The sequence below is a fragment of the Oryctolagus cuniculus genome, chromosome 12, assembly GCF_964237555.1.
Source record: "Oryctolagus cuniculus chromosome 12, mOryCun1.1, whole genome shotgun sequence".
Taxonomy (NCBI): domain Eukaryota; kingdom Metazoa; phylum Chordata; class Mammalia; order Lagomorpha; family Leporidae; genus Oryctolagus; species Oryctolagus cuniculus.
In genome coordinates this window covers 52,974,451-52,999,046 of record NC_091443.1, presented here as the reverse complement: position 1 = coordinate 52,999,046, position 24,596 = coordinate 52,974,451, and the positions used below count along the sequence as shown (strand labels likewise).

Genomic DNA, 24,596 nt, shown 5'->3' with positions numbered 1-24,596 from the left:
CCTTTTACTGTGCTGTTAAACTTTCTTCTTACTAAGAAGCCAAGACTCACGGACAAATGCTCAGAAGTGTAAACACAAAGTGTTCAAAATGAACACTTTTCTAGGATCACTGCCTTTGCTGTTCTTATTGCTTGGTAAGTACAGTGCAATTAATGCTTGGTCTTGTTCCATTATGTCTGTGATGGAGTCTTTAACCACGTTTTTCTAAAGGCTACAGCCCAGATCACTTGCACTGTTATTATTATTATTTTTTTCAGGAGGAGGCAATGGAGATTCGGTGACCCAGACTGAAGGCCAAGTGACCCTCCCAGAAGGGGCTTCGCTGACTGTGAACTGCTCCTATGAAAGCACCCAGTACCCTGCCCTCCTCTGGTATGTCCAGTATCCTGGGGAAAGTCCACAGCTCCTCCTGAGAGCCACGAAAGCCAACGAGAAGGGAAGCAACAGAGGTTTTGAAGCCTTGTACAACAAAGACAGCAGCTCCTTCCACTTGGTGAAATCCTCAGTGCAAGAGTCCGACTCAGCCATGTACTACTGTGCTCTGAGTGACACAGTGACAGGGACTGCAGGGGGAGCTGAGCACAAACTCTGAGCAGCAGGGAAGGGCCTGGTGCTGAGTGTCTATTGGGGACACTGTTGCCACTCACCAGCAACTCCAGCACTCTCAGAGTGAGAGCCATCCAGGTAGGCTCTGAGAAAACAGGAGAGAAAAAAAGCAGACAAGTTTCCCCTGTCCCCCACACTTGCCACGATGAGGGACAGTGAGAGTGGACTCAGTCTCTCACCTTAATTCCTCAACTCTGCCTGAAATGCATGATTTTCCATGTGTAGCATCTCAGTTTGAATGAAATGGTCTAATCGTTCATCCTTGCAGGAATTTCTAGCCTTGTCTGAGGTCTTCCAGGGAGACACTGTGTTGAGACACAGCTGTGACAAATGAGGCTACAAATGCTTCAAGTTTCCCTGACAAGCTGGGAAATGAAAGGATGATTTCCTAGGGAAGCGTTAGACTCCAAAATATTAAGTATTTAAATGAGGAAAGAAACACATAGAAAGAAGATAGAAGACAGAGTCCTAGGTGTTTTCCCACACCTATGGAAAAAGATGATCACTTAATTCTTAGTCTTTCTTTAGAGGAAATTACATTGCACGAATAGATTGGTGTTTTCCAAACAGATGACTCATGACCAGAAATTATAGAAATTTCTATAAATGTATAGAAATTATAGAATGTATAATTTATATATCCCATAATAAACTCAGTGAGCTGCCTTTTTCTCAGCAAGGCATTACTCAAGGTAGTTAGGCATTGTCTAGGGTCTACTGAAGGAAAATCCTGTTGACATGAAATTCATTATCTGTCAGTTTTTGGCAGGAGAACATAGACAATAATGGGAAAAAGTCATCAAATTAGTCATCCAAGAATATTTTCAAGAGATGAGTGATATGTGTTTCCAGATTGAAAGGGTATACTGCCAGTGCAGCAGCTCACTAGGCTAATCCTCCACCTTGTGGCGCCGGCACACCGGGTTCTAGTCCCGGTCGGGGCGCCGGATTCTGTCCCAGTTGCCCCTCTTCCAGGCCAGCTCTCTGCTGTGGCCCGGGAGTGCAGTGGAGGATGGCCCAAGTACTTGGGCCCTGCACCCCATGGGAGACCAGGATAAGTACCTGGCTCCTGCCATTGGATCAGCACGGTGCGCTGGCTGCGGCGGCCATTGGAGGGTGAACCAAAGGCAAAGGAAGACCTTTCTCTCTCTCTCTCTCACTGTCTACTCTGCCTGTCAAAAAAAAAAAAAAAAAAAAAAAAAAAAAAAAAAAAAAAAGGGTATACTAAGTGCTGTGGATGACACATTATGAGAGAATTTCAGTACACCGGAGTGGGGGTGGGGGAGCTCACCTAAATGATCTGTCTGGTTAGGATGCTTGGAACACCACCATCACATTTCAGAGTGCCTGGGTTCAAGTCCTGGCTCTGCTTCAGTTTCCGGCTTCCTGCTAATGTGCATCCTGGGAGGCAGCAGTGTTAGCTCCAAGTAGTTGTGTCCCTGCTGCCCATGTAGGAGACCTGGATTGAGTTCCAGGCTCCTAGATTTGGCCAGCTCCAGTCCTGACTATAGTTAGGCATTTGAGGAGTAAATCAGTGGAGGAGATCTCTCTCTACCTTTCTAATTAAAAAAATAAAAATTTTTTTATGAAGCATTAGAATAAATATTCCAGCTCCCAAAATTTCACATTCAGGTATCCTTCCTCCACTAGTATTTTTTTAACCATACAAAATTTATCAGAATGTTGCTTTTATGATTATTTTAAATATTTTTGCCCAATTTAAATTTGGTGTAAACACAGCTCTTCTAACTTCACTCTGTGTCAGAACAGAATATATATTTACATATATATCTTTCAGATTAAAAATAGAAATTTCATAAAATATTATTTCAAGAGATCAAGGTACTATAAAACAATGGTAAAGGACAGAGTATGAGATTTTATGCTTTGCAATGATAAGAATGAAGTTTGACTTTCTTATTTTATTTAAGGAATACAAACTTGATGCATTTGATATATACAAATTTTGGAACATAGTAATTCTTCCCCCCTTACCTCCTTCCCACTCACATACCCACCCTTCTTCCTCCTCCCTCTCCCTTTCCCATTCTTTTTATTTTACTAAGATCAATTTTCAGTTAATTTTATACTCATAAGATTAATCATACATGGAGATTTCATTATTGTTTATAGTCTTTGGGTATACTCTTGAGGAACAGTGTTTTTTCTACTTACTGCTTGATGAATTCTTTATTTAGTGGAGGGTAAGCTAGTGATTGTAAAGGAAATTGGAAGAACGCCATTGTAAAAATTAAAAGAAAAAGAAGAAAAGGAGGAGAAAAGAGTGTGGAATTGGGAGTAGCAGGGTGGGAAGTATCATTATGCTATTCAGACAGTATATGTGAGGGGCCAGCACTGTGGCGCAATAGGTTAAGGCACTGCAGGCAGAGGCTTAAGCTACTACACCACAGCGCCAACATCCCATATGGGTGTTGGTTCAAGTCCTGGATGCTCCTCTTCCGATCCAGCTCTCTGTTTATGGCCTGGGAAAGCAGTGGAAGATGGCCCAAGTGCTTGGGCCCTGGCACCCATATGGGAGACCCAGAGGCTCCTGGCCCTGGCTTCTGATCACCTCAGCTCTGATCTTTTTGGTATTCTGGGGAGTGAACCAGAGGATGAAAGACCTTTCTCTCTGTCTCTCCCTCTCTTTGTAAATAAATAAATAAAAAAAAAACCAACTTGTATATATGAAATGCATGAAATTGGTTCCCTTTGTATAAATAAAAGCAAAAAGACTGTACAGTATTGGTGGCAGAACTAAAACTTTGAGATGGGTTATGAAATAACAGAGTCTTGCCGGCGCCACGGCTCACTTGGCTAATCCTCTGCCTATGGAGTTGGTACCCCGGGTTCTAGTCTCGGTTGGGGCGCCAGTTCTGTCCCAGTTGCTCTTCTTCCAGTCCAGCTCTCTGCTGTGGCCTGGGAGTGCAGTGGAGGATGGCCCATGTGCTTGGACCCTGCACCCTCATGGGAGACCAGGAGGAAGCACCTGGCTCCTGGCTTCAGATTGGCGCAGCGCACCGGCGGTAACAGCCATTTGGGGGGTGAACCAACAGAAAAAGGAAGACCTCTCTCTCTCTCTCTCTCTCTCTCACTGTCTAACTCTGCCTGTCGAAAAATAAATAAAGAAAGAAATAAAGAAATAACAGAGTCTAAGAATGATATTTAGTGGTATAAGATAATCATTTTAAGGAGCTTTGCAGGAAAAGGAGAAGTAAAAAGGGATCGATGGGTATCCACATGCAAAATTATGAAATTTGCCCTTCTTCACACAATACATAAAATTAAGTTTTAATTGATAATACACTAAAATGTAGCATCTAAAATTATTCTGAAAACCTTTTAAGTAAACATGTTAAATCTTCATGATATTGGATTAGGCAAATTCTTTGATATGACACCAAAAGGAAAAATAACAAAATAAAATGTATAATGGACTTTATCATAATTAGAAAAGTATATGCTTTGGGGCTGGCACTGTGGCACACTAGCTATAGCTGGTACTGACAAATGTGGAAAATTATAATCCTTATGCATTGTGGGTGATGATGTAAAATGGTGTAACTGCTTTGGAAAAAAAAAAGCAATTCTACTGATAAGTATGTATAAGTGTGTATCCACAAAAAGATGTGGAGAAATGTTCATATTAGAATCATTCGTGATAGCCAAATGCAGAAACAATCAATTGTCTATCGACAAATGGGACAATAAAATGTATTATATTCACAGGATGGAGCATTATCCAACACTAAAAAGGAATGAATAAGTGATGCATACTACAACATGGACTTTGAAAGTATGAGAAAATAAGTGAAGGAAGCCAGTCACAAAAGACCACGTATTGAATCTATTCATATGTGATTTCCAGAATAGGCAAACCTATGGAGACATCAGTTATCCAGATTTCCAGTTGCCTAGGTGACAGGGAATAAGTGAGAGGAAATGAAGGGTTGATAATGAGTTCTGGGTTTCCCTTTGAGGTGATAAAATGCTGTCTAATTGATTGTGGTGATGTTTGTACAACACTGAGCACATCTACAAGCATGGAACTGTACAGTTCAAGTAGCTGAACTGTACAAAAGTCAATTTATACTTTAGCAAAGGTGTTAAAAAGAAAAAATATACTATATTTTCATGAAAGTATGGATTTTGAAAGAAAATAAAGAAATTCAGTGGTTCCCCTTTCAAGTCTAAAAAGACTGCCCATTTCTCAGCACCTGTGTTGCTGTCAGCTCAGCTGAAGCCCCCGCGACCCTTGCCTGTGGCATTTCAGAATGTGTTAGCTGCCATCTTGCTTCTCACCTTGCTCAATTTAGTCTGCTTTTCAGATGGCAGCTAGAGTGATCCTTTTAAAAGATAAATAGAAGTTCTCCCAAAGCAAACAGACAAAAACAGCAACGATATTTCCCCCACACCCAACAACCAACCATTTCCTATTTCTGAAAGGGTAAAAGCCAAAGCTGTTGTATTGACTTGAATGTTTTATTCGTTCAGATGCTGTGAGTAGTAATCTTTACTCTGTTCAGCGCCACCCCTGGGTCTTTTCACTTCTTGTTGTGTCTAGAAACTACCCACTTGAATATGTACATGGCTCCTGTTCCAACTTTTTCTCAAATCTCATTTTTGTGAAGTCTACAATAAACACTAATAACACCTCTCATTGCTTAGTATGTGCAATGTATTGCTTCTTAATTCTCTGTAATATGTATATCCACACATACTTTTTTCTCTCTCCTTCAATAGATTTTATTCTCTTTGAGAGAAGCAATTTTGTCTTGTATACATTTCTATATTCTCTGCCATTATAGTGCTTGTGTTATAGTAAAACATCTTTCAATATTTGTTCAATTAATAAATAGGTAGGAAAATTTGTTACTGCTACAAAAAGGCTACCAGGTTTTAATTAAACGAATTTGTTCAAAAAAGAAAAGTATTATTTGTGCCTGTTTTGTGCCAGAACATATTGAGATGGTATGTAGTCAATATTTGCAGTTCTGATACAAGTTACATCCATGTGAGTTCATGGAGGACTTACTCCATGTTACCACTAGTTTATCTATATAATCACATTTACTGCTTTAGTTTCCTTTTCCTTTATTAAAGATTTTTTTTTATTTTTCTTAGATTTTAATGGGGCATGAATAGCGGTCTTCTACACTGCATGTGAAGACTCATCCATCTTCGTTGCAGTTAACATGTTTCTCAGAATGCTGTCCACATTCTTAACTGAGCATAGACTACTGAGTTAGGTGTGTTTCTTTTCTAAAAATTATGTATTTAATTTCATTTTACTAGTGTGTGCTTGCGTGTGTGTGTGTGTGTGTGTGTGAGAGAGAGAGAGAGAGAGAGAGAGAGAGAGAGAGAGTGTCTCAGATATATTCATGCATTTCTCAAATGCCTTGCACACACAGGATGGGCCAGGTTGAACCCATTCTGCATCTCAAATGCTGACGGCAGGACCCAACCCCTTGGGCAATCACCTGCTGCCTCCCATGGTCCGCATTAGCAGGAAGTTGCAGTCAGAAGTGGATCTGCAAATTGAAACAGGCCCTCCACAATGGGATACAGGTTTCTCCAGTGTCTTAACTGCTGTGCCAAATGCCCATATTTGAAGGATGTTGCTGATTGCATTCTTCTTCAATGATGAGGTGTTGCTTTTGCCACCACAGAATTGGAGAATTCTTTGCATTCTTCCAGTACAGAGGAAGCAGCACTGCTCCACGGCATCACAAAATCCTGTGGCCTTTGACTTTGCACACTTTGGGTTTGGCCAATTCACAGCAACTTTGGGATGAATTAAAATTGCCATCAACCAGAAATCCAGTAGAAATGGCTCCTCATGGCTTGTTTTTGACTATGATTTCCCATCCAAATTCTAACTATCAGTATAATCTCATATACTTTCTGTCTTCTGGAACTACGTAGAAATCTTTCCTCTTCAGATGAGCTTTATTCTTACTCTTATGCATTTTGGTTTATTCCCTTTTATATGTCTGTGCTTTTAGTTAGGAAGAAATCTGAAAGTGAAGGGAATGAGCATGTATGTACATACATGGGTCTCAGGTATCAGAGGTCCACAGCCATAGACTCCACACTGAAAAACCGGATGGTCACCCAACCTTCCATGTGAGGGCAATCTTGGCAGGTAGGGGCAAATGAATGAATGATCCAGCCAGAGGGCTTGGTTCCTGCTCAAAGAATCACAGAATGGAAGCATTTGATTTTGCAAAAATGTTTCCATTGATCACAGAAAAAATGTTGAAATCTCTCCGATCTCACGTTTAGGGGATTAATCTGTGTGATTGGATCTATTATGGCCCCCAGCGTTTTCTGTAGATGTGTTTCCTTTAGCTGTAGTGGTAAAGGCCTCCAATTCATAGCTATGCCTGGTTATTTGTACAGGGACGATACTATTATTTTATGGATCCCAAAGAACGTATCTCTACCTTCCTCCATCACCATCAAGGCAGAACCTGGTCATGGAAAGCTCAGCCTGAGGCAACTGGTCGGATTCCAATGAGTCTCATGGACTTGGATTGGAAACCAGATACACTTTCTCTTAGCAACAAGTTTTTAGTGAGTGACTTGGGATAGATAACTCTGTTTGTGGCACTTTTGATGTATCCTCTGAACTAGAACATGGTAACAAGCTCAAGCGCCTGGGGGCCTGTGTTTCCTCGACTGACCTCCAGAGGGCGATGCTGCGCAGACGAGAGATCCTGGTTTTGCTGAGGATCTCAGATGCTCCTCTTTGCCGCAGTTCACTGAGATCTTTGCAGAGACAAGTGCAAGAATCAGGGATCAAAACCATTCAGGTTCATTTTAGAGCCTTTGTGAATTTACTTAAGCAAGGAACTTGCACAGCCTGACTTTCCCCACATATCTGGATTCCAAGGTCTTGGTTTCCACGGCCACTCTCCTGCCTGCCCTCGGGAGATCTTCCAGAAAGAGCCTGCAGTGTTTCCACGCCTCGGCCATGCTCCTGCTGCTCATCCCGGTGCTGGGGCTCCAGTGGGCCCTGAGTGAGTAAAGTTTCTCTGTGGTCTCGGCTTCCACAGGTTCTGGCTGGAAACGCTTAATTTTCACGGGGAACCCGGCACTGCGCTCACGGCCCGCATTGCTTTTCCAGGAGATGCCCGCGCCCAGACCGTGACCCAGCCCGACGCCCAGGTCTCTGTGTCTGAAGGAGCCGCTGTGGAGCTGAGGTGCAACTACTCCTATGGGGGGTCTGTTTATCTCTTCTGGTACGTCCAGCACCCCGGCCAAGGCCCCCAGCTTCTCCTCAAGTACGTTTCAGGGGACGCCCGGGTTCCCGGCATCAGAGGCTTTGAGGCTGAGTTTAAGAAGAGCGAGTCTTCCTTCCACCTGAGGAAAGCCTCAGTGCAGGGGAGCGACGCGTCCCGGTACTTCTGCGCTGTTGCGAGTGCCACAGCGCCTGGGCCTGCAGGGGGAGCCGGACACAAACCTCCGAGTAGCAGAGACCTGAGAGCTCTTCTTGTGGTTTTCTTTTCTTTTTTTTCCTTTTTAAAAGATTTCCTGTTATAAGATGATAAAGGAGATAGAGAGAGCTGGGCTGAGACCCTGGTGCTTCTACATTCTTCTTCTTCTCCTTCTTCTTCTCCTTCTTCTTCTTCTTCTTCTTCTTCTTCTTCTTCTTCTTCTTCTTCTTCTTCTTCTTTTTAACTTTTATTTAGTAGATATAAATTTCTAAAGTACAGTTTATGGATTACAATGGCTTCACCCCCCCATAACTTCCCATCCACCCACAACCCTCCCATCTCCCGCTCCCTCTCCCATTCCATTCACATCAAAATTCATTTTCGATTATCTTTATATACAGAAGATCAATTTAGTATATATTAAGTAAAGATTTCGTCAGTTTGCCCCCACACAGAACACATAGTGCCAAATACTGTTTGAGCACTAGTCATATCATTAATTCACATTGAACTACACATTAAGGACAGAGATCCTACATGGGAAGTAAGTGCACAGTGACTCCTGTTGTTGACTTAACTAATTGACACTCTTGTTTAAGGCGTCAGCAACCCCCCAGGTTCTAGTCATGAGTTGCCAAGGCCATGGAAGCCCCCTGAGCTCGCTGACTTTGATCTTATTTTGACAAGGCCATAGTCAAAGTGGAAGTTCTCTCCTCCCTTCAGAGAAAGGTACTTCCTTCTTTGATGGCCCGTTCTTTCCACTGGGATCTCACTTGCAGAGATCTTTCATTCAGGTGTTTGTTTGTTTGTTTTTGCCAGAGTGTCTTGGCTTTCCATGCCTAAAATACTCTCATGGGCTCTTCAGCCATATCCAAATGCCTCAAGGGCTGATTCTGAGGCCAGAGTGCTGTTTAGGACAACTGCCATTCTATGAGTCTGCTGTGTATCCTGCTTCCCATGTTGGATCGTTCTCTCCCTTTTTTATTCTATCAGTTAGTGTTAGCAGACACTAGTCTTGTTTATGTGATCCCTTTGACTCTTAGACCTATCATTATGGTCTATTGTGAACTGAAATTGATCACTTGGACTAGTGAGGTGGCATTGATACATGCAACCTTGATGGGATTGTATTGGAATCCCCTGGCACATTTCTACCTCCACCACTTGGGGCAAGTCAGCTTGAGCATGTCCCAAATTGTACATCCCATCCCTCTTTTATTCCCACTCATATTTAACAGAGATCACTTTTCAGTTAACTTTAAACACCTAAGAATAATTGTGTATTAATTACATAGCTCAACCAATGGTATTAAGTAGAACAATCAAAAATACTAAAAGGGATATAGTATTAATTTGTACATCAACAGTGATGATAAGGGCTGATCAACCTGGAAAACATCACACTGAGTGAAATAAGCCAGTCCCAGAGGGACAAATATCATATGTTCGCCCTGATTGGTGACAACTAACTGAGCATCAAAAAGGAAACCTGATGAAGTGAAATGGACATTATGAGAAACAATGACTTGGTCTATATTATTCTTCAAATCCTGTTGTGCTCCAGGTCATAAACTTTATTTAAAGAGTCCTGCGTACATTGTGAAAACTACATTATACCAGCATCAGTGTTCTAGAATGACGGGGAGACCGTGTTCTTATCGTGTAAGAGTCGAGTCCTCAAGGACTTGGGCTGGGCTGCCTGAAGGAGCTCTCAGCTACTAAGTGGGGGCAGGGCCAGGAGAAGCTGGGTTTCTAATTTACATCTGTGAATCTCAACTAATGGAGAAAACCAAAGATGAGCATTTTATGGGAGTGTGGCCTCCTTGTCTACTTGGTTATTCATAGCAGATTTTCTTGGAATTCATGTTCCCACTCTGTTGCCGTTAACGGGGCAGACCACTTTGTCAGAATTTAAGTGCTTCTATTTAGGGGAGATTGTGACATTTATTTGGCAACATTAGGAGATTGATTAGAATCGTGAAGGGCAAGGAAAACTCAATCCTGTGAGAGCCCGCAGTTACTTAAGAAAAGTGTGGGAGAATGAGGATTTAGAGCTCATTATAAAGTGTTTCTCCAAAGACTTTCACAGCCACGAAAGTCGTTTCCTATTATTTTGCTATCTTTCATTCTGCTAACATTCCTCAGAAATTTGGTGAGTGATCCCTTTTCCTTCTTTCTTGTAGCTACTGCAGTTTTCTCATTGCCTCCACACTGTGTTTATATGATTCCACATTTGAAGTGTTGAAGATTGAGCCTTATATGCCAACATCGTATTGACCAATCATTTGGTAAATTCACCAGTGCTAATCTCTGCTGGAAATACTGGTGTGAATTTTCAGTGGACACTAGGAAGTCATTTGGCCTAGTAAGAATTGAATATTTCTGTCTAGGATGAACAAGATTTTAGACGCCTGGGAGCTAGGAGCATTGATGTAAAACAAATATTCTGGGGAAAATGGGAAAGGAGGAGGGGGCCGCTCTCTCCTTGTTATTTGGCTCACAATATGATATGTAACATGACCTGTGCACAGGAGCCCTCACCATGTAAACAGAAGAGGTAGGTGTGGCCAGTATTACCCATTAGTTAATAGCAAAGCAGGCCATCAGTCTGTTTAGGACATAATGATATGTTTATATGTGCAACCTGGATTTGAGTGATTGCTGGGAGAGTTTAGGAAGGCAGATGGGAGTAAAGACAAAAGTTGTGAAAAACAAATCAGTAGTCATTTACTATTTCCTTTCCCCACTCCCTCTCTTTTTTATCTTTGGCACTGTGCTCTTGAGTAATTGCAGCCAGAGGGCTAATTTCAGGTCCGTTACCATCTTCAGTGACATTGCCTGAAAGGTCTATGGTTGGCGCTTTCTTAAGATGTGTGTAAGAACTTTCAGTTTCTTCTGATGGACTCAAGTTTGCTATCAAAGAACAAGTAAGTTCTACACCAAGGACCCCTGATTAGAGGGCATCTTCCCCAGCCACAACGCTACCTAAGAAATCAAGGTAAACTCCTGCCTTCTTTCCTTCCACCCATCATTCCTTCCTTCCTTCCAAATATGTGTATTTTATACTATTAAATGCTTTTCATGAGAAAATTCCCACAATAAAGCCTTATATTATAAAATAAGAAATCCTTCATTATTTTATCCATGAAATTAATATTTCTGGCTTTTCATAAGAGTTTTGATTTTAAATAAAATCAGCAGGGGCCGGAGCTGTGGCATAGTGGGTAAAGCTACCACCTCCAGTGCTGACATCTCATATAGGAGCTGGTTTGAGTCCGGCTGCTCCACTTCCAATTTAATTACCTGCTGGTGCACATGGGAAAGTAGCAGAGGATATCCCAAGTGCTTGGCTCCCTCACTCATGTGGGAGACCTGGATGAAGCTCCTGGCTCCTGGCTTCAGCCTGGCCCAGCCCTACCATGTGGCCATTTAGAAAGTAAACCAGCTGATAGAAAATCTCTTTCTCTCTCTCTTTGCTTCTGCTTCTCCCTTTCTGTAAGTCTACCTTTCAAATAAATAAATAAATCTTAAAAAATGAAACTGCTATTACCGCATACCCCGTCACCCAGCTGCAGTCAGCCCAATTGACAAGTGGAATGGCTTACTGAAGACTGCCTTACAGCACGAGTGAAGATAGCACCCTGAAGGGGTGGGGATTTGCTTCCTAAAATGCAGCAGGTGATTTGAATCAGAGACCATTATATGTTGGTATCTCCCACATAGACATAATATATGGGTCTAGGATCTAAAACATGGGAGTCTTTATAGCTAATAATTAATATACTTCTAGTTTCCCACCCTGCCACCTTTATACTGTGTTGATTTGGAAGCATTAGTCTGTAAGGGAAGCATTTTTCCACTAGGGGAAACAGACATGGGTTTACTTTCTGCATATGTGACCACCTTTTGGACAATTTGTGTTCCTTCACCAATGAGCCACCATGAAAGGAAACAGTCAATGAGTTGCAGTAGTTGATTTGACCATGAAGAGGAAATTGAGTTGCTTCTACACATTGGAACCAGGAAATACGTTTGAAGTCACTTAGTGTTTCCTCGCCCAGTGGTAAAGCTGAATGGATAACTGCAGCAGCCAAAAGGAGCAGGACAATCTCAGATCTTTCTGGAATAAAAGTTTGAGTCACCCAGATCAGTGGAGAACTTGGCTGAAGGCTTGAGAAATACCCAGTAGGAACAGAAGGAAGAACATAGATATCAATTACATCTGTGACCACTTAGAGAAACAAAGACTGTGCGTAGATGTTCTGTTCAGTGGAATGTTAACGAAAATATCTTCGTAAGTCACTGCAAACCCTCTGCACAGGACTCATGAGTGGCTTCAACTTGTGGCTGAGAGCTGCTGCAGGCACCCGGATCTTGCAGTGTAATGCTAAGATGTTGTGTTCCAAGATGATGACGTTCTTTAAATTTTTTCTTACACAAGTAGATGTACAAAGGAAGGAAATAGGACAACCTTTAAGTGATTCATGAAAACCCTAGTAACTCACCATTTGAAATTCAAAGTTTAAGACATTTGGCATCACTTCATTTCAAATATTAGAGATTCTAGAAACTAGTACAAGTTCTACTCTCCAAATAGTTTTCAAATAGCTAAGAAAATTATAATTTCTTGCCATGTAGTGTTGTTTGTATTATATGGTCAACTTTCTTATTTTACTTTAAAAATTATTAGAGAGAGAGAGATATGTCCCATTCCATGATTCACTCACCAAATGCCAGCAATGGTCCTCGGAGCCGGGGACTCCATAGGGTTTTCCTGTGAATGGCAGAAAGCCCATCACAGGTGTCATCACTGCTCCTCCCAGTATCTGCAGTAGTAACAATTGGAATTGGGAGCCACAAACAGAAATCAAATCCAGGATCTCTCTCTTTTATTAAATTTTTTAATTTTAATTTTTTTAACTTTTATTTAATGAATATAAATTTCCAAAGTACAGAATATGGATTACAATGGCTTCCCCCCCATAACGTCCCTCCAACCCGCAACCCTCCCATTATCCACTCCCTCTCCCCTTCCATTCACATCAAGACTCATTTTCGTTTCTCTTTATATACAAAAGATCAGTTTAGCATACATTAAGTAAAGATTTCAACAGTTTGCTCCCACACAGAAACATAAAGTGAAAAATACTGTTTGAGTACTAGTTATAGCATGAAATCTCAATGTACAGCACACTAAGGACAAAGATCCTACATGAGGAGTAAGTGCTCAGTGACTCCTGTTGTTGATTTAACAAATTGACACTCTTGTTTATGGCATCAGTAATCACCCTAGGCTCTTAATTCATTTTAACAGATTAATTGTGATTTGTAAGTGTAATTTTTTAAAGATTTATTTTATTTATTTCAAAGACAGAGTTACAGAGAGAGGTAGAGACAAAGAGGTCTTCCATCCTCTGGTTCATTCCCCAGATGGCCGCAACAGCCGGAGCTGTGCTAAATTGAAGCCAGGAGTCAGGAGCTTCTTCCTGGTCTCCCACGGGGGTGCAGGGGCCCGAGGACTTGGGCCATCTTCCACGGCTTTCCCAGGCCATAGCAGAGAGCTGGATCAGAAGAGGAGCAGCTGGGACAAGAACCGGCGCCCATATGGAATGCCGGTGCCTCAGGCTGGGGCTTTAACCCACTGTGCCACAGTGCTGACCCCCTGTAGATATAACTCTAAGAACATGATATTCCTTTCCCCCCTCCCTACCTTTCTCTCCCCCTTCTCCCACCAACCTTCCTTCCTTCTCTCTTTTTTTAAGTTTTTGAGATAATGTATTTTAAATTTACATTATAGTAAAAAAACTTAACACTTCCACGAATAAGAATTTTAACAAGTAAAAAGCAAAAAGATCCTAGTTTAGTGGGAATATAGACAATAGCAATAAACAAATAAGCAATAATTGAATGGAAACATGACCATTACACCCATATACCGCAAATTTTTAGGAGTCATAAATCACTAAAACTATAGTAGTATAACAACCTTAACCATTGGTTTGCCAAAGTTATAAAAACAAAATTTTACAAAACTACATTTGCAGCAATACTGATACACACAGACTTTGTGTGTGTGTGTGTTTAATTTAAGCCCACACATATAAGAAAGAACATGCAGTATTTGTCTTTCTGAAACCCAGGATTTCTGATGTGATATGCAGGTGTCTTTTGATTTTAATTCATTTATCTATTTGAAAGTCAGAGTTACACAGAGAGAAGGAGAGGGAGAGAGAGAGAGAGAGAGAGAGAGAGAGAATCTTCCATCCACTGGTTCACTCCCTAATTGGTCGCAATGGCCAGAGCTGTGCCCATCCGAAGCCAGGAGCCAGGAGCTTCCTCTGAGTCTCCCACACGGGTGCAGGGGCCCAAGGACTTGGGCCATTTTCTACTGCTTTCCCAGGCCATAGCAGAGAGCTGGATCAGAAGTGGAGAGAGCAGGGTCTTGAACCAGCGCCCATATGGGATGCCTGCATGTTAGGCCAGGGTTTTAACCTGCTATGCCACAGTGCCAACCCCCTCTTTTTTTGTTTTATATGTTTTTTTAAAAAAGATTTATTAAAAAAAGGATTTATTTTATTTATTTCTAAAGTGAGAGTTACACAGATAGAGGGATAGACAGAGAGAGGGAGAGGAGGAGGAGGACAAGGAGGAGGAGGAGAGAGAGAGAGAATCCAGGAGCTTCATCCGTGTCTCCCACATGAGTGGCAGGAGCCCAAACACTTGGACTATCTTCTGCAGCTTTCCCAGGCCATTAGTAGGGAGGTGGATCAGGTGCTGGGACTCGAACCATCACCCAATGGGATGCCAGCATCACAGGTCGTGGCTTTATCCTCTGAGCACAATGCCAGCCCTAAAACAGGTGTTTAACTCATGGCTTAACCACTACACCAAATGTTTGATTCTCAGATGTCTTGTTTGTTTTATTTTAGGTTTGTCTCATACAAAGTGTGCAGAAAGATTTTTAATTTGGATTCATTCTGATAATTTTTGATACATATTTCTGATTACCATAGGGTCTTTATTTTTTAAAAGATTTATTTATTTATTTGAAAATCAGAGTTACACAGAGAAAGAAGGAGAAGCAAAGAGACAGAAAGAGAGAGAGAGAGAGAGAGAGAGAGAGAGGTCTTCCATCTGCTGGTTCACTCCCCAATTGACCACAACAGCCAGAGCTGTGCAGATCTGAAGCCAGGAGCCAGGAGCTTCTTCCAGATCTCCCATGTGGGTGCAGGGGTCTAAGGACTTGGGCCATCCTGTACTGCTTTCCCAGGCCGTAGCAGAGAGCTGGATTGGAAGTGGAGCAGCCAGGACTCGAACCGGTGCCATATGGGATGTTGGCACTGCAGGCAGTGGCTTTACCCACTATGCCACAGTGCTGGCCCCACCATAGAGTCTTTGTAGTGTTTGACATTGATTGGCATGCTCTTGTCTTCTTCTTCTTTTTCTTCAGTAACATTGATAAAGCTTTCTTTTTCTCTCTACTGATTTAGAAAATCAAACTTGTTCTTAAAGTTTCCTTAATTTACCTATCTCTATATCTATCATCTCTCTCTCCCTCTATCTCTCCCTCTCTGTGTGTGTGTGTCTGTCTGTCTTATACACACACACACACACACACACACACAGAGAATCTTCTATGCTCAAAGCTATTCTAGAACATTTTCCCTGTGTCAGCTGTCCTCTTTTCCTTTTGTTGATTTACTATATTTAGAATGACCTCAGTGGCTTGTCAGAGGAAACTCCACACTGGTTATACACCAGGACAGTATTTTCAGAGAGAATTTATTAAATGCACCAACAAATGCCCCTAAAGGAAAATCATGCAAAACAAAACTGAAGCACAATAAGCGTCGTGTGCAGCCACTCCCTTCTTCCCCAGTGCCTCTGTCCCTCTCTGCCTGATCCTCCCTCTGCCCTGGGTACTTTTCAGGTAGGGATCAAATGAGTTGTCTTTTACCTCCTCCTCTTCTCTGTAGTCGTGGTTCGTGTGAATGAAGAGGAATGTTTCACAGGGCTTGCTGCAGTGTTGTATTCCATAGTTTAAAAAGGAAAAACACCATAAGTGTTCATTCCTAGGGGAAGGGTGGCATCCACTCACGGCTATCCCTAATGTGGGACAATGGAGCAGAAGGACCTAGAGGTGTTAGTACAAGTTGACTATTGAGTTTAAAAAGTAAATTCTAGGTGCCGGTGCTGTGGTGTAGTGGGAAAAGCCACCACCTGCAGTGCTGGCATCCCATGTGGGTGCTGGTTCAAGTCCCGGTTGCTCCACTTCCGATCCAGCTCTCTGCTATGGCTGGGAAAGCAGTAGAAGATGGCCCAAGTCCTTGGGTCCCTGCACCCGCATGGGAGACCCAGAAGAGGTTCCTGGCTCCTGGCTTCGGATTGGCACAGCTCTGGCCATTGTGGCCAACTGGGGAGTGAACCAACGGATGGAAGACCTCTCTCTCTCTCTTTGTCTCTCCTTTTCTCTCTGTGTAACTCTTTCAAATAAATAAATAAATAAAATCTTAAAAAAAAGTAAGTTCCAGAAAATTACATATAAAATACATAATCCTGTGTTAAATAAACTACAATAAAATACAATATACTTATAAATATTCAGTTTCTTCAAATCTGGTATTGTATGGAAATCTAGAATAAAACTCCTGAACACATACCTCCAAGTAATTAAGGTGAATAAAGAATAAGAGTAGTAAATGTGAAAGAACTAGAACTCAGTGTGGTAGTTAAATGGGATTTTAATCTCCAAGCAATGTTTTATTATTCTTGACAGTGTGTTTAGTTGTGAATTCTCCTTAATGCTAAAAAATCAGTAAAAATTCACAAGAGTTCTCATAAGGGCTCATCCATACTCTCTTCAACTCTACTACAAAAATCGGGAAAAGGGAAAGGAAAAAGTGACCATATGGTATTCTTTGTAATGTTTTGTCCAGTTGCTCCATGTGTCAGTATTTCTCCTGCCTCTGGATTTGTTCAGCTTTTATTGTACACTTCTTTTGGGGTTCTCCTTAATTGTATTATAGTTATGTGTGTTTTTGTGGTCTCCATAGACAGTAAAGTAGTGTTTCAGCGCATTTTATTTACTTGCATGCATGTATTTCAAAATTTCCTTCACCAATATAAACTTTATTTTTTAATTTTGCATTTCCATGCACTTTTTGAAGTACCCTGTATAGGTAAAGCCTAGTAAATTGCTCACTAACAGTAAAATTTTAATGTATATTTATGGATTTATTTTGACTTAGAGAAATCAAATTACAGCCCGCGATGAGGTCTAGGCAAAGGTTTTGTTTTCTGATCACCTGCATTTTTTCCATCAGGAACCTGGAATGAAAGGAGGTGGGATTGTGTGACTACTGAGATTAACAGTTAGTTGGTCTGAAGTAGTCTTTGTTGATGGTTTCTGTCCACTAGGGGGCACTCTGGGCTTCGCTAACAATGACTTTTTCTGAGGGTCCCAAGAGCTGGACTTAGGAGAGACTAGACAACAGATAGCAGTCAAACACAAGGAGGGTGCAGGAGAGGGTATGTTTGTGTGTAGTTCATTTCAGGTTATTAGCTGTCCTCTGCAGAACTTCAGAGAGCTTGAGCCCGGAGTTCTCTAAATTCACTGGGTGGTTGATTCTCTGAGGAGAGGCAAGAGAACTTGGATATTACTGGGTGCTGTGAGCACAGAAGCTCAACAGAAAACATTTTAATTTTCTGTTTTCAAATTTTACTTTGTATTATTAAAATTTCCCAAACTCACTGTCCTGAAAATTATTCCCATACTTCAGATGTTGGATTTGTTCATGTATCCTCTCTGAGTCTAGAAGGAAAAATGATAAATAGAAGAAAAGATAATGAACAAAAATAGAAGAGGAAAAGGAAGAAGACAATACTTAATTTGACCATCCATGTGTGGCAAGATCAGAATCTGCTATGTGGGATTCAGGGTGAATGAGGAGAGAGTTGGGCAAAAGGGGAGAATTAGAAATCAAATTAGAATAGATATCATACACATATCTCTTAAAAACCTTAACTCCTATTAGAACCATTTTCTATGCAGATAGTGAACATTTGTCATGAGTTTCTAGAACTCTTATGATTTCAAGAATTTACATTTGTCTTTTTTATTTTAAAAGATTTATTTTTTTATTTATTTGAAAGAGTTACAGAAAGAGAGAGGTAGAAACAGAGAGGTCTTCCATCCGCTGGTTCACTCCACAAATGGCTGCAATGGCCAGAGACAAGCCGATCCAAAGTCAGGAGTCAGAAGTCTCTTCCGGGTCTCCCACGAGGGGGCATGGGCCCAACATTTTTGGGCCATCTTCTACGGCTTTCCCAGGCCATAGCAGAGAGCTGGATCGGAAGTGGAGCAGCCAGGACTAGAACTGGCACCCATATGGGATGCTAGCACTTCAGGCCCAGGCTTTAACCCACTGCGCCACGATGTCAGCCCAAGAAGAATTTGCATTTGGAAGGGGAGTTTGGTCAGACTCTGATTAAGACTTCTGTTCTCACATTGGAAAGCCTGAGTTTGATGCCTAGCTTTGACTTTTGATTCCAGCTTCCTGCCAATATATACCTTGGGTGGTATCATCATGGCTCAAGTGACTGGGTTTCTGTCAAACAAATGGGAGTTCTGGATTGTGCTCTTGGATACAGGCTTCAGCCTGGTCTAGCCCATTCACAGCCATTGTAGACACTGAGGGAGTGAACCTATGGTTGGAAACTCTCTATGTGTATCTGTCAGTGTTTGTCTCTCTGCTGCTCAAATAAATAAAAATTAAAAAAAAATTGTACTCACTACTTCAGTAAACAAAGCAATCCATTAAATATTATTAAATGCATGTTATTTTCAAACTGTTGAATTCGAACCCTACATAGGGTTTTTCCGCTTTACCCAGTTGAGACATTGATTCTTCCCTGGAGTATCATCCACTGTCCTTACATACTTTCTCACTTCTCTTCCATAAACTGTTTAAGAAAAAATAGCTTTCATCCTGGAAACATTGTCTGCTGCTCCCCTGCACTGCTCACACTTACAGTGTTGGAGCTGATACTGTGCAGTCTCACTGGGACATGGTGGGTGGAGTTTCCTGTTATGATGATTGACAGAGCTTAGATGTGAATAGTTCTTTATGAATTTCACAGAACCTGTTTACTATAAGAACAAAGTCTGGACCCAAGACTTAATAACCAGTAGAGTAGGAGTGACAGCATCCCAACAACCAGGCAAGGAGCCATGAGAAGAAGACTGGCAGCTCTGCTGGGGCTTCTGTTGGCTCAAATTTTCTGTGAGTTGGGATTATCCCAGAGGGAGGTAAGGGGTTTTCCACGGGTGGGAGGGAGGATATGGGGAGCTGAACAGGGCTCCGACAAGGTCTTACCCCCTCAAAGGATGTTTCTTGGGATATTTTACAGTTTTGGAAACTGCATCATTGGTTAACCAGCAATGTCATATATGCTTGCTTTTCTATTCCAAGCAGGGGCAAAGGGACTGGAGGTGAAGCAGAGTCCTTCATGGCTGAGTGTCCAGGAGGGTGCCAGCCCTACCCTGAACTGCACTTTTTCTGCTTCAGTGAGAAGTGTACAGTGGTTCCAACAAAATCCTGGGAGCAGCCTTATCAGTCTTCTCTACATAGCTTCAGGGACAAAGCAGAACGGAAGGTTGAAGGCAACAGTTAATTCTCAGGAGCGCTACAGCACCCTCCACATCACAACCTCCCAACTGGAAGACTCAGGCACCTACCTCTGTGCAGCAGAGGCACAGTGATGCCAGGGCGTCTGTAACCTGGACCCAAACTGCAGCTGGTCCTCAGCCCCAGCCCTACCACAGGAGAGGCACGTGGCTTCTGCATAGCATTTGCACTGCTTTGGGTTTTCTGCTTGATGTTGGAGCACTTTTATCTCTGCTAAGTTAGACATTTCAGGAGTGTCATTTCACTTGGTTTTCATACGCTTTTCTTCCCAGAAGTCGCTGTACAGGAGTGAAGTTCTAATATGGAATCATGGAACAACTGATAAAGACGTCAGTGCATTGTATTGTCACAACGGACTCCCTGGTGGAGCATACATAACTTACATATAAAGTGCTGTGGTGAGAAGGAGAACTTGGAAAAATACATAGTAGTCTACAAATAGAAATGTCTCAATGCCTCAATTAATTGTAGGTAGTTCAAGTTTCCAGGAAAAAGGAAGAGCATGTGAGATGTATATGTGTATGTATACAGTAAGTGAAAAATATTTAATGTCATTCAGTGTCAGGCACTGTATGTAGGCTATTACATGCATGATCTAAGTACTGACAATACCTCTCCACTTTGCACACAACTAAATTCGGTACTATACAGTATAAGTAATCTATCTGATCACATAATTATGGAAATGGGGTGGTTGGATTCCCACTGAGTAAGTTTGACATCATAGCTTTTACTCTGAGCTATGCTGTATAGAAGAGTCCAGAATCACAATATGCACATGAGTTGTACTGATTTAATCTATACAGTGTGCTTACATACATCATTGACAAAAATGTTCTTTTTCAGTCCTTTCTAAATAGCACTTTATCAGGTAGAGCTCATTGAACTTCTCATTTTGTTACATTAAAATCCATTTTCATTTCTTGTGTTTTGAATGAGTCTATTATCCATGATTTTGTAACATCATTCAAGGTCTGAGATACAAATCAGAAAGCTTCCACAACTACTTTAAAGAAATCCATATCTGCTGTAGCCACAAATTGAGATGTCTGACAAATCAAAACCAAAGTTTAAACATGCAGTGGTTCAATGACAGCTTGTAGAATTCCAACCTTGCCAGATACTTTATGTTAATATAGAGTTGGTGACTAGGAAGGAACAGGACCCTTAACATTGAAATGAAGCCACATGAGTGGACTGTAGTGAACACAGGAACACGACCAGCCTCTTGGGTTAGACCTGTTTAGTGGCTAAAGGCCTCAGTCCCAGGAAGAGTCTCGTTTTCTGCACAACGCTTTGCTGTTGCTGTCTCAAATTCTTAATAATTGTATCTTTTAACTAAGGCTTAAAATTAAGTTCAGACTTATGTGAACCTGATTTATATTAACAGCTAAATAGTTTTAGAAAACCTATTCTACTAGACATATCAAGCTTTGATTTACTCAAACTTATTTATCAGGTAATTATGCAAATATTGTCATAGTATATAATATACTCCTAAGAGTTCTGGTATCAATTATGTCAACAGAAATATTCTTCTCAAATTGGAAATGGTGAGGAATTCTGTTTATAATCTTGCATTTCTAGAGCTACTGACTCTGCATTCCATCATGATGCTTGGAAATGAAGTTGCTAAAAGTATCAAGTTTTTTTCTTTTTTTAAAACTGTTTAATTTTTTTTTTTGACAGGCAGAGTGGACAGTGAGAGAGAGAGACAGAGAGAAAGGTCTTCCTTTGCCGTTGGTTCACCCCGCAATGGCCGCTGCGGCCAGCGTGCTGTGGCCAGAGCACTGCGCTGATCCAAAGCCAGGAGCCAGGTGCTTCTCCTGGTCTCCCTTGTGGGTGCAGGGCCCAAGCACTTGGGCCATCCTCCACTGCACTCCTGGGCCACAGCAGAGAGCTGGACTGGAAGAGGAGCAACCGGGACAGAACTGGCGCCCCAACAAGGCTAGAACCTGGGGTGCCAGCGCCACAGGCAGAGGATTAGCCTATTGAGCCTCGGCGCCGGCCCAGAAGTATCAATTTTTATAACAAATAAATTTTCAGAAAAGAGAGCTAGAAAAATATTACTATCAATTGAGGTATATTATAATTTTTATTATACAAATTATGATAACATGCGTTTTGAAATTTGCAAATTTAAATCATCACTGTTATATCATTATAAACTATACTGTGTTTTGTAAGCAATAAAATATTTTTAAATAGGGATTTTCATTTATTGCTTCATAGCAAATTTATCCTGCAATTTGAACAAAGGACCCCAAATTTTAATTTTGCTCTGAGTGTCATAAATTATGTAGCCAGTCATCACTGGGAATCTTCAACTCCCAAAGCTAAACTTGGAAGGAGAGAGCTGAAACCCAGAAAGCAATCAGACTATTTGAGAATGTGCTTTTTTATTTTTTTTGGCTTTACATATTAGTAAACTCAACTACCACTTCCTCTTTCTCCAAGTCCTGAGTTGTTTTTTCCCTACAACAAACAGATGGTACATTATAGATAATGTCTGAAATAAATCTCCAGAAAGATGCATTCTAATTGGCCATGGCTCAACAGAGTTCAATTTCATATCATTAACTGTGATTTTCTTCATTGTATTCCATTTTGCTATGGATTTGGGTTTTCCTTGAACCATAACTCATCACTGATAATACAGGAGAAGTGAAAATCTAGACAAGAACTCATCTGAAAGATCATGTCTCTGTTTCTGAAGAGACTCAAGGATTGGATAGCAGTAACTTCAGACACTAGTTTGAATGTGGACATAATAATGATCTTGGTGTTCCAGGATGCAGGACAAGTTCTCCCCACTCTCATACAACTTCATGTTGCATAAACCAGTTCTTAACAAACATTTACCATATTAAATAATATAAACACATTTTAGAGATAGAAGAGCCCTTAGAAATCCTTTGTCCAAATTCATTTTGCTAAGGTAGATACTATACATAAGGTGCTAGTATGAATCTGATAGTAAGTGAGCTGGTGGAAAGAAACTAGATTTCCTTGAATTGTCCTTAGCATTATTTCCCCTGTGTCATTCCTGAAGCACCATATTGCTGGACAATGAGAATATGCCTAATGGAAACCAAGACACTTCCATCTCTGCATTTTTGGCCTTGAAAAGCCTTGGTCCAATCAGTTTGGTCATCAGAATGGGTGTTCCAATTTGTATAAATATTTAACATTTCAGGTAGGAAAGGTGGTTCAGGCTAACTCATTGTTATTCTATTAGCAAACCAGTCCATCAGACTGTGGCTTTTGAAGGAGTGAACCAAAAGTGATGGCACCACCCTCAACACTCAGATGATGAATAAGTACTTTCCTAAAAAATGGCAATGTGTGTTTATTATTCCAGGTGGGCACCCCTTAAGAATGAAAACACAATGAATATCATTCACGCATTATCAGCCAAAATGATTATTAGAATTGGGAGACTAAGGGGAGCCTTGTCCCAACACAGCAGACAGTCCATGAAGGTGCTAGGAAAACTTTCCCAGGCCAGTACTTTGGCAATGAGTCACGCAATATTCAAATAAATAATTGTGGGGCTGGGGATTTTGTGGTGATGCCTGTGCTATAATTATCATACAGGGAGTATTCCAATATGATGGAAAAGGGAGAGAGCTTACTGTACTAGTCTAGGGGAAGATAGTTAAAAAATAGTGGAGAAAGTACAATCTCAGGGAAGAGATAGAGAGAAAACTGTAAAGGAAACTCCGTACAAATTAGAAAGCTATTGTGGATCTATGAGGAGGGTGTGGACATGCACAGCTCAGGATCCCAGCAGGCAAAAACTGAATAATGAAACTATGAGATATGTACACCATGGAATACTACACAGCGGTAAAAAATGAAATGCTGTCATTTGCAACAAAATGGATGAAACTAGAAAGCATCATACTTAGTGAAATAAGCCAGTTCCAAATGTACAAATACCATATGTTCTCCCTCATCTGTGGTAATTAATAGAGCACCTAAAAGGTAATCTATGGAAGTGAAATTGACACTTTGAGGTGTTATGACTTTGAACAGCCCTTGTCTCAGCTGTTGAGGAACAGTTTTTTTTTTTCCATACTATTTGTTGAACTCTTTGCTTAGTATAAAGTTAATATTATGTGTATAAAGTTAATCAAAAATATATCTTAGTAAGAAATAAGAATGGGAATAGGAAAGGAAGGAGGAAATAGGGAGGGAGTTCAGTTGGGAGGAGGGTACGGTGGGATTACTATGTTCTTAAAGTTGTGTTTATGAAATGCATGAAGTTTGTATATCTTGAATGAAAGGTTTCTGGGAAATTAAATATTGTATGGAACTGTGTTCCATATTAATCATTTTATTCAGACCATTACATTCAGTTGGGGTTGTCATAAATCAAAAGGGCAAATATGAGATCTAGTACTGATCCTATTGGAAGAATAATGAAGGCATTTGAGCTTTATTCATGTTCTTGTGTTCATGGTTTTGAAGCAACAGAGTGTATTAGTGAATATTTCTTTTTTTTTTATTTTTTGACAGGCAGAGTGGATAGTGAGAGAGAGACAGAGAGAAAGGTCTTCCTTTGCTGTTGGTTGACCCTCCAATGGCCACCGTGGGCAGCGCGCTGCGGCCGGCGCACCGCGCTGATCCTATGGCAGGAGCCAGGTCCTGGTCTCCCATGGGGTGCAGGGCCCAAGCACTTGGGCCATCCTCCACTGCACTCCCTGGCCACAGCAGAGAGCTGGCCTGGAAGAGGGGCAACTGGGACAGAATCCGGTGCCCCGACCGGGACTAGAACCCGGTGTGCCCATGCTGCAAGGCAGAGGATTAGCCTAGTGAGCCGTGATGCCGGCCAGTGAATATTTCTTATAAATGCAGTGAG

At 41.3% G+C, this 24,596-nt stretch overlaps 1 long non-coding RNA gene and 1 gene segment (V, D, J or C); both read left to right on the top strand.

Annotated features, from left to right (window-relative positions):
* The window catches only part of LOC103351170 (T cell receptor alpha chain constant-like), a gene marked incomplete in the record, with an annotated part of 594,496 nt that continues 569,900 nt past the window's right edge, over positions 1-24,596 (top strand). The window contains 2 exon segments of the C gene segment in view: positions 1-134; positions 258-545. Of these exon segments, the coding sequence occupies positions 89-134; positions 258-545 (334 nt within the window).
* On the top strand, positions 9,719-21,438 carry LOC127483799 (uncharacterized). 4 transcript variants are annotated; one of them, XR_007910486.2, is made up of 4 exons: positions 9,719-10,197; positions 10,830-11,043; positions 19,185-19,327; positions 19,520-21,438. It is a non-coding gene; the product is annotated as an uncharacterized lncRNA (long non-coding RNA). The 4 variants fall into 4 exon arrangements; XR_007910485.2 differs by having other exon boundaries at positions 10,875-11,043; positions 19,517-21,437; XR_007910484.2 differs by having other exon boundaries at positions 10,839-11,043; positions 19,517-21,437.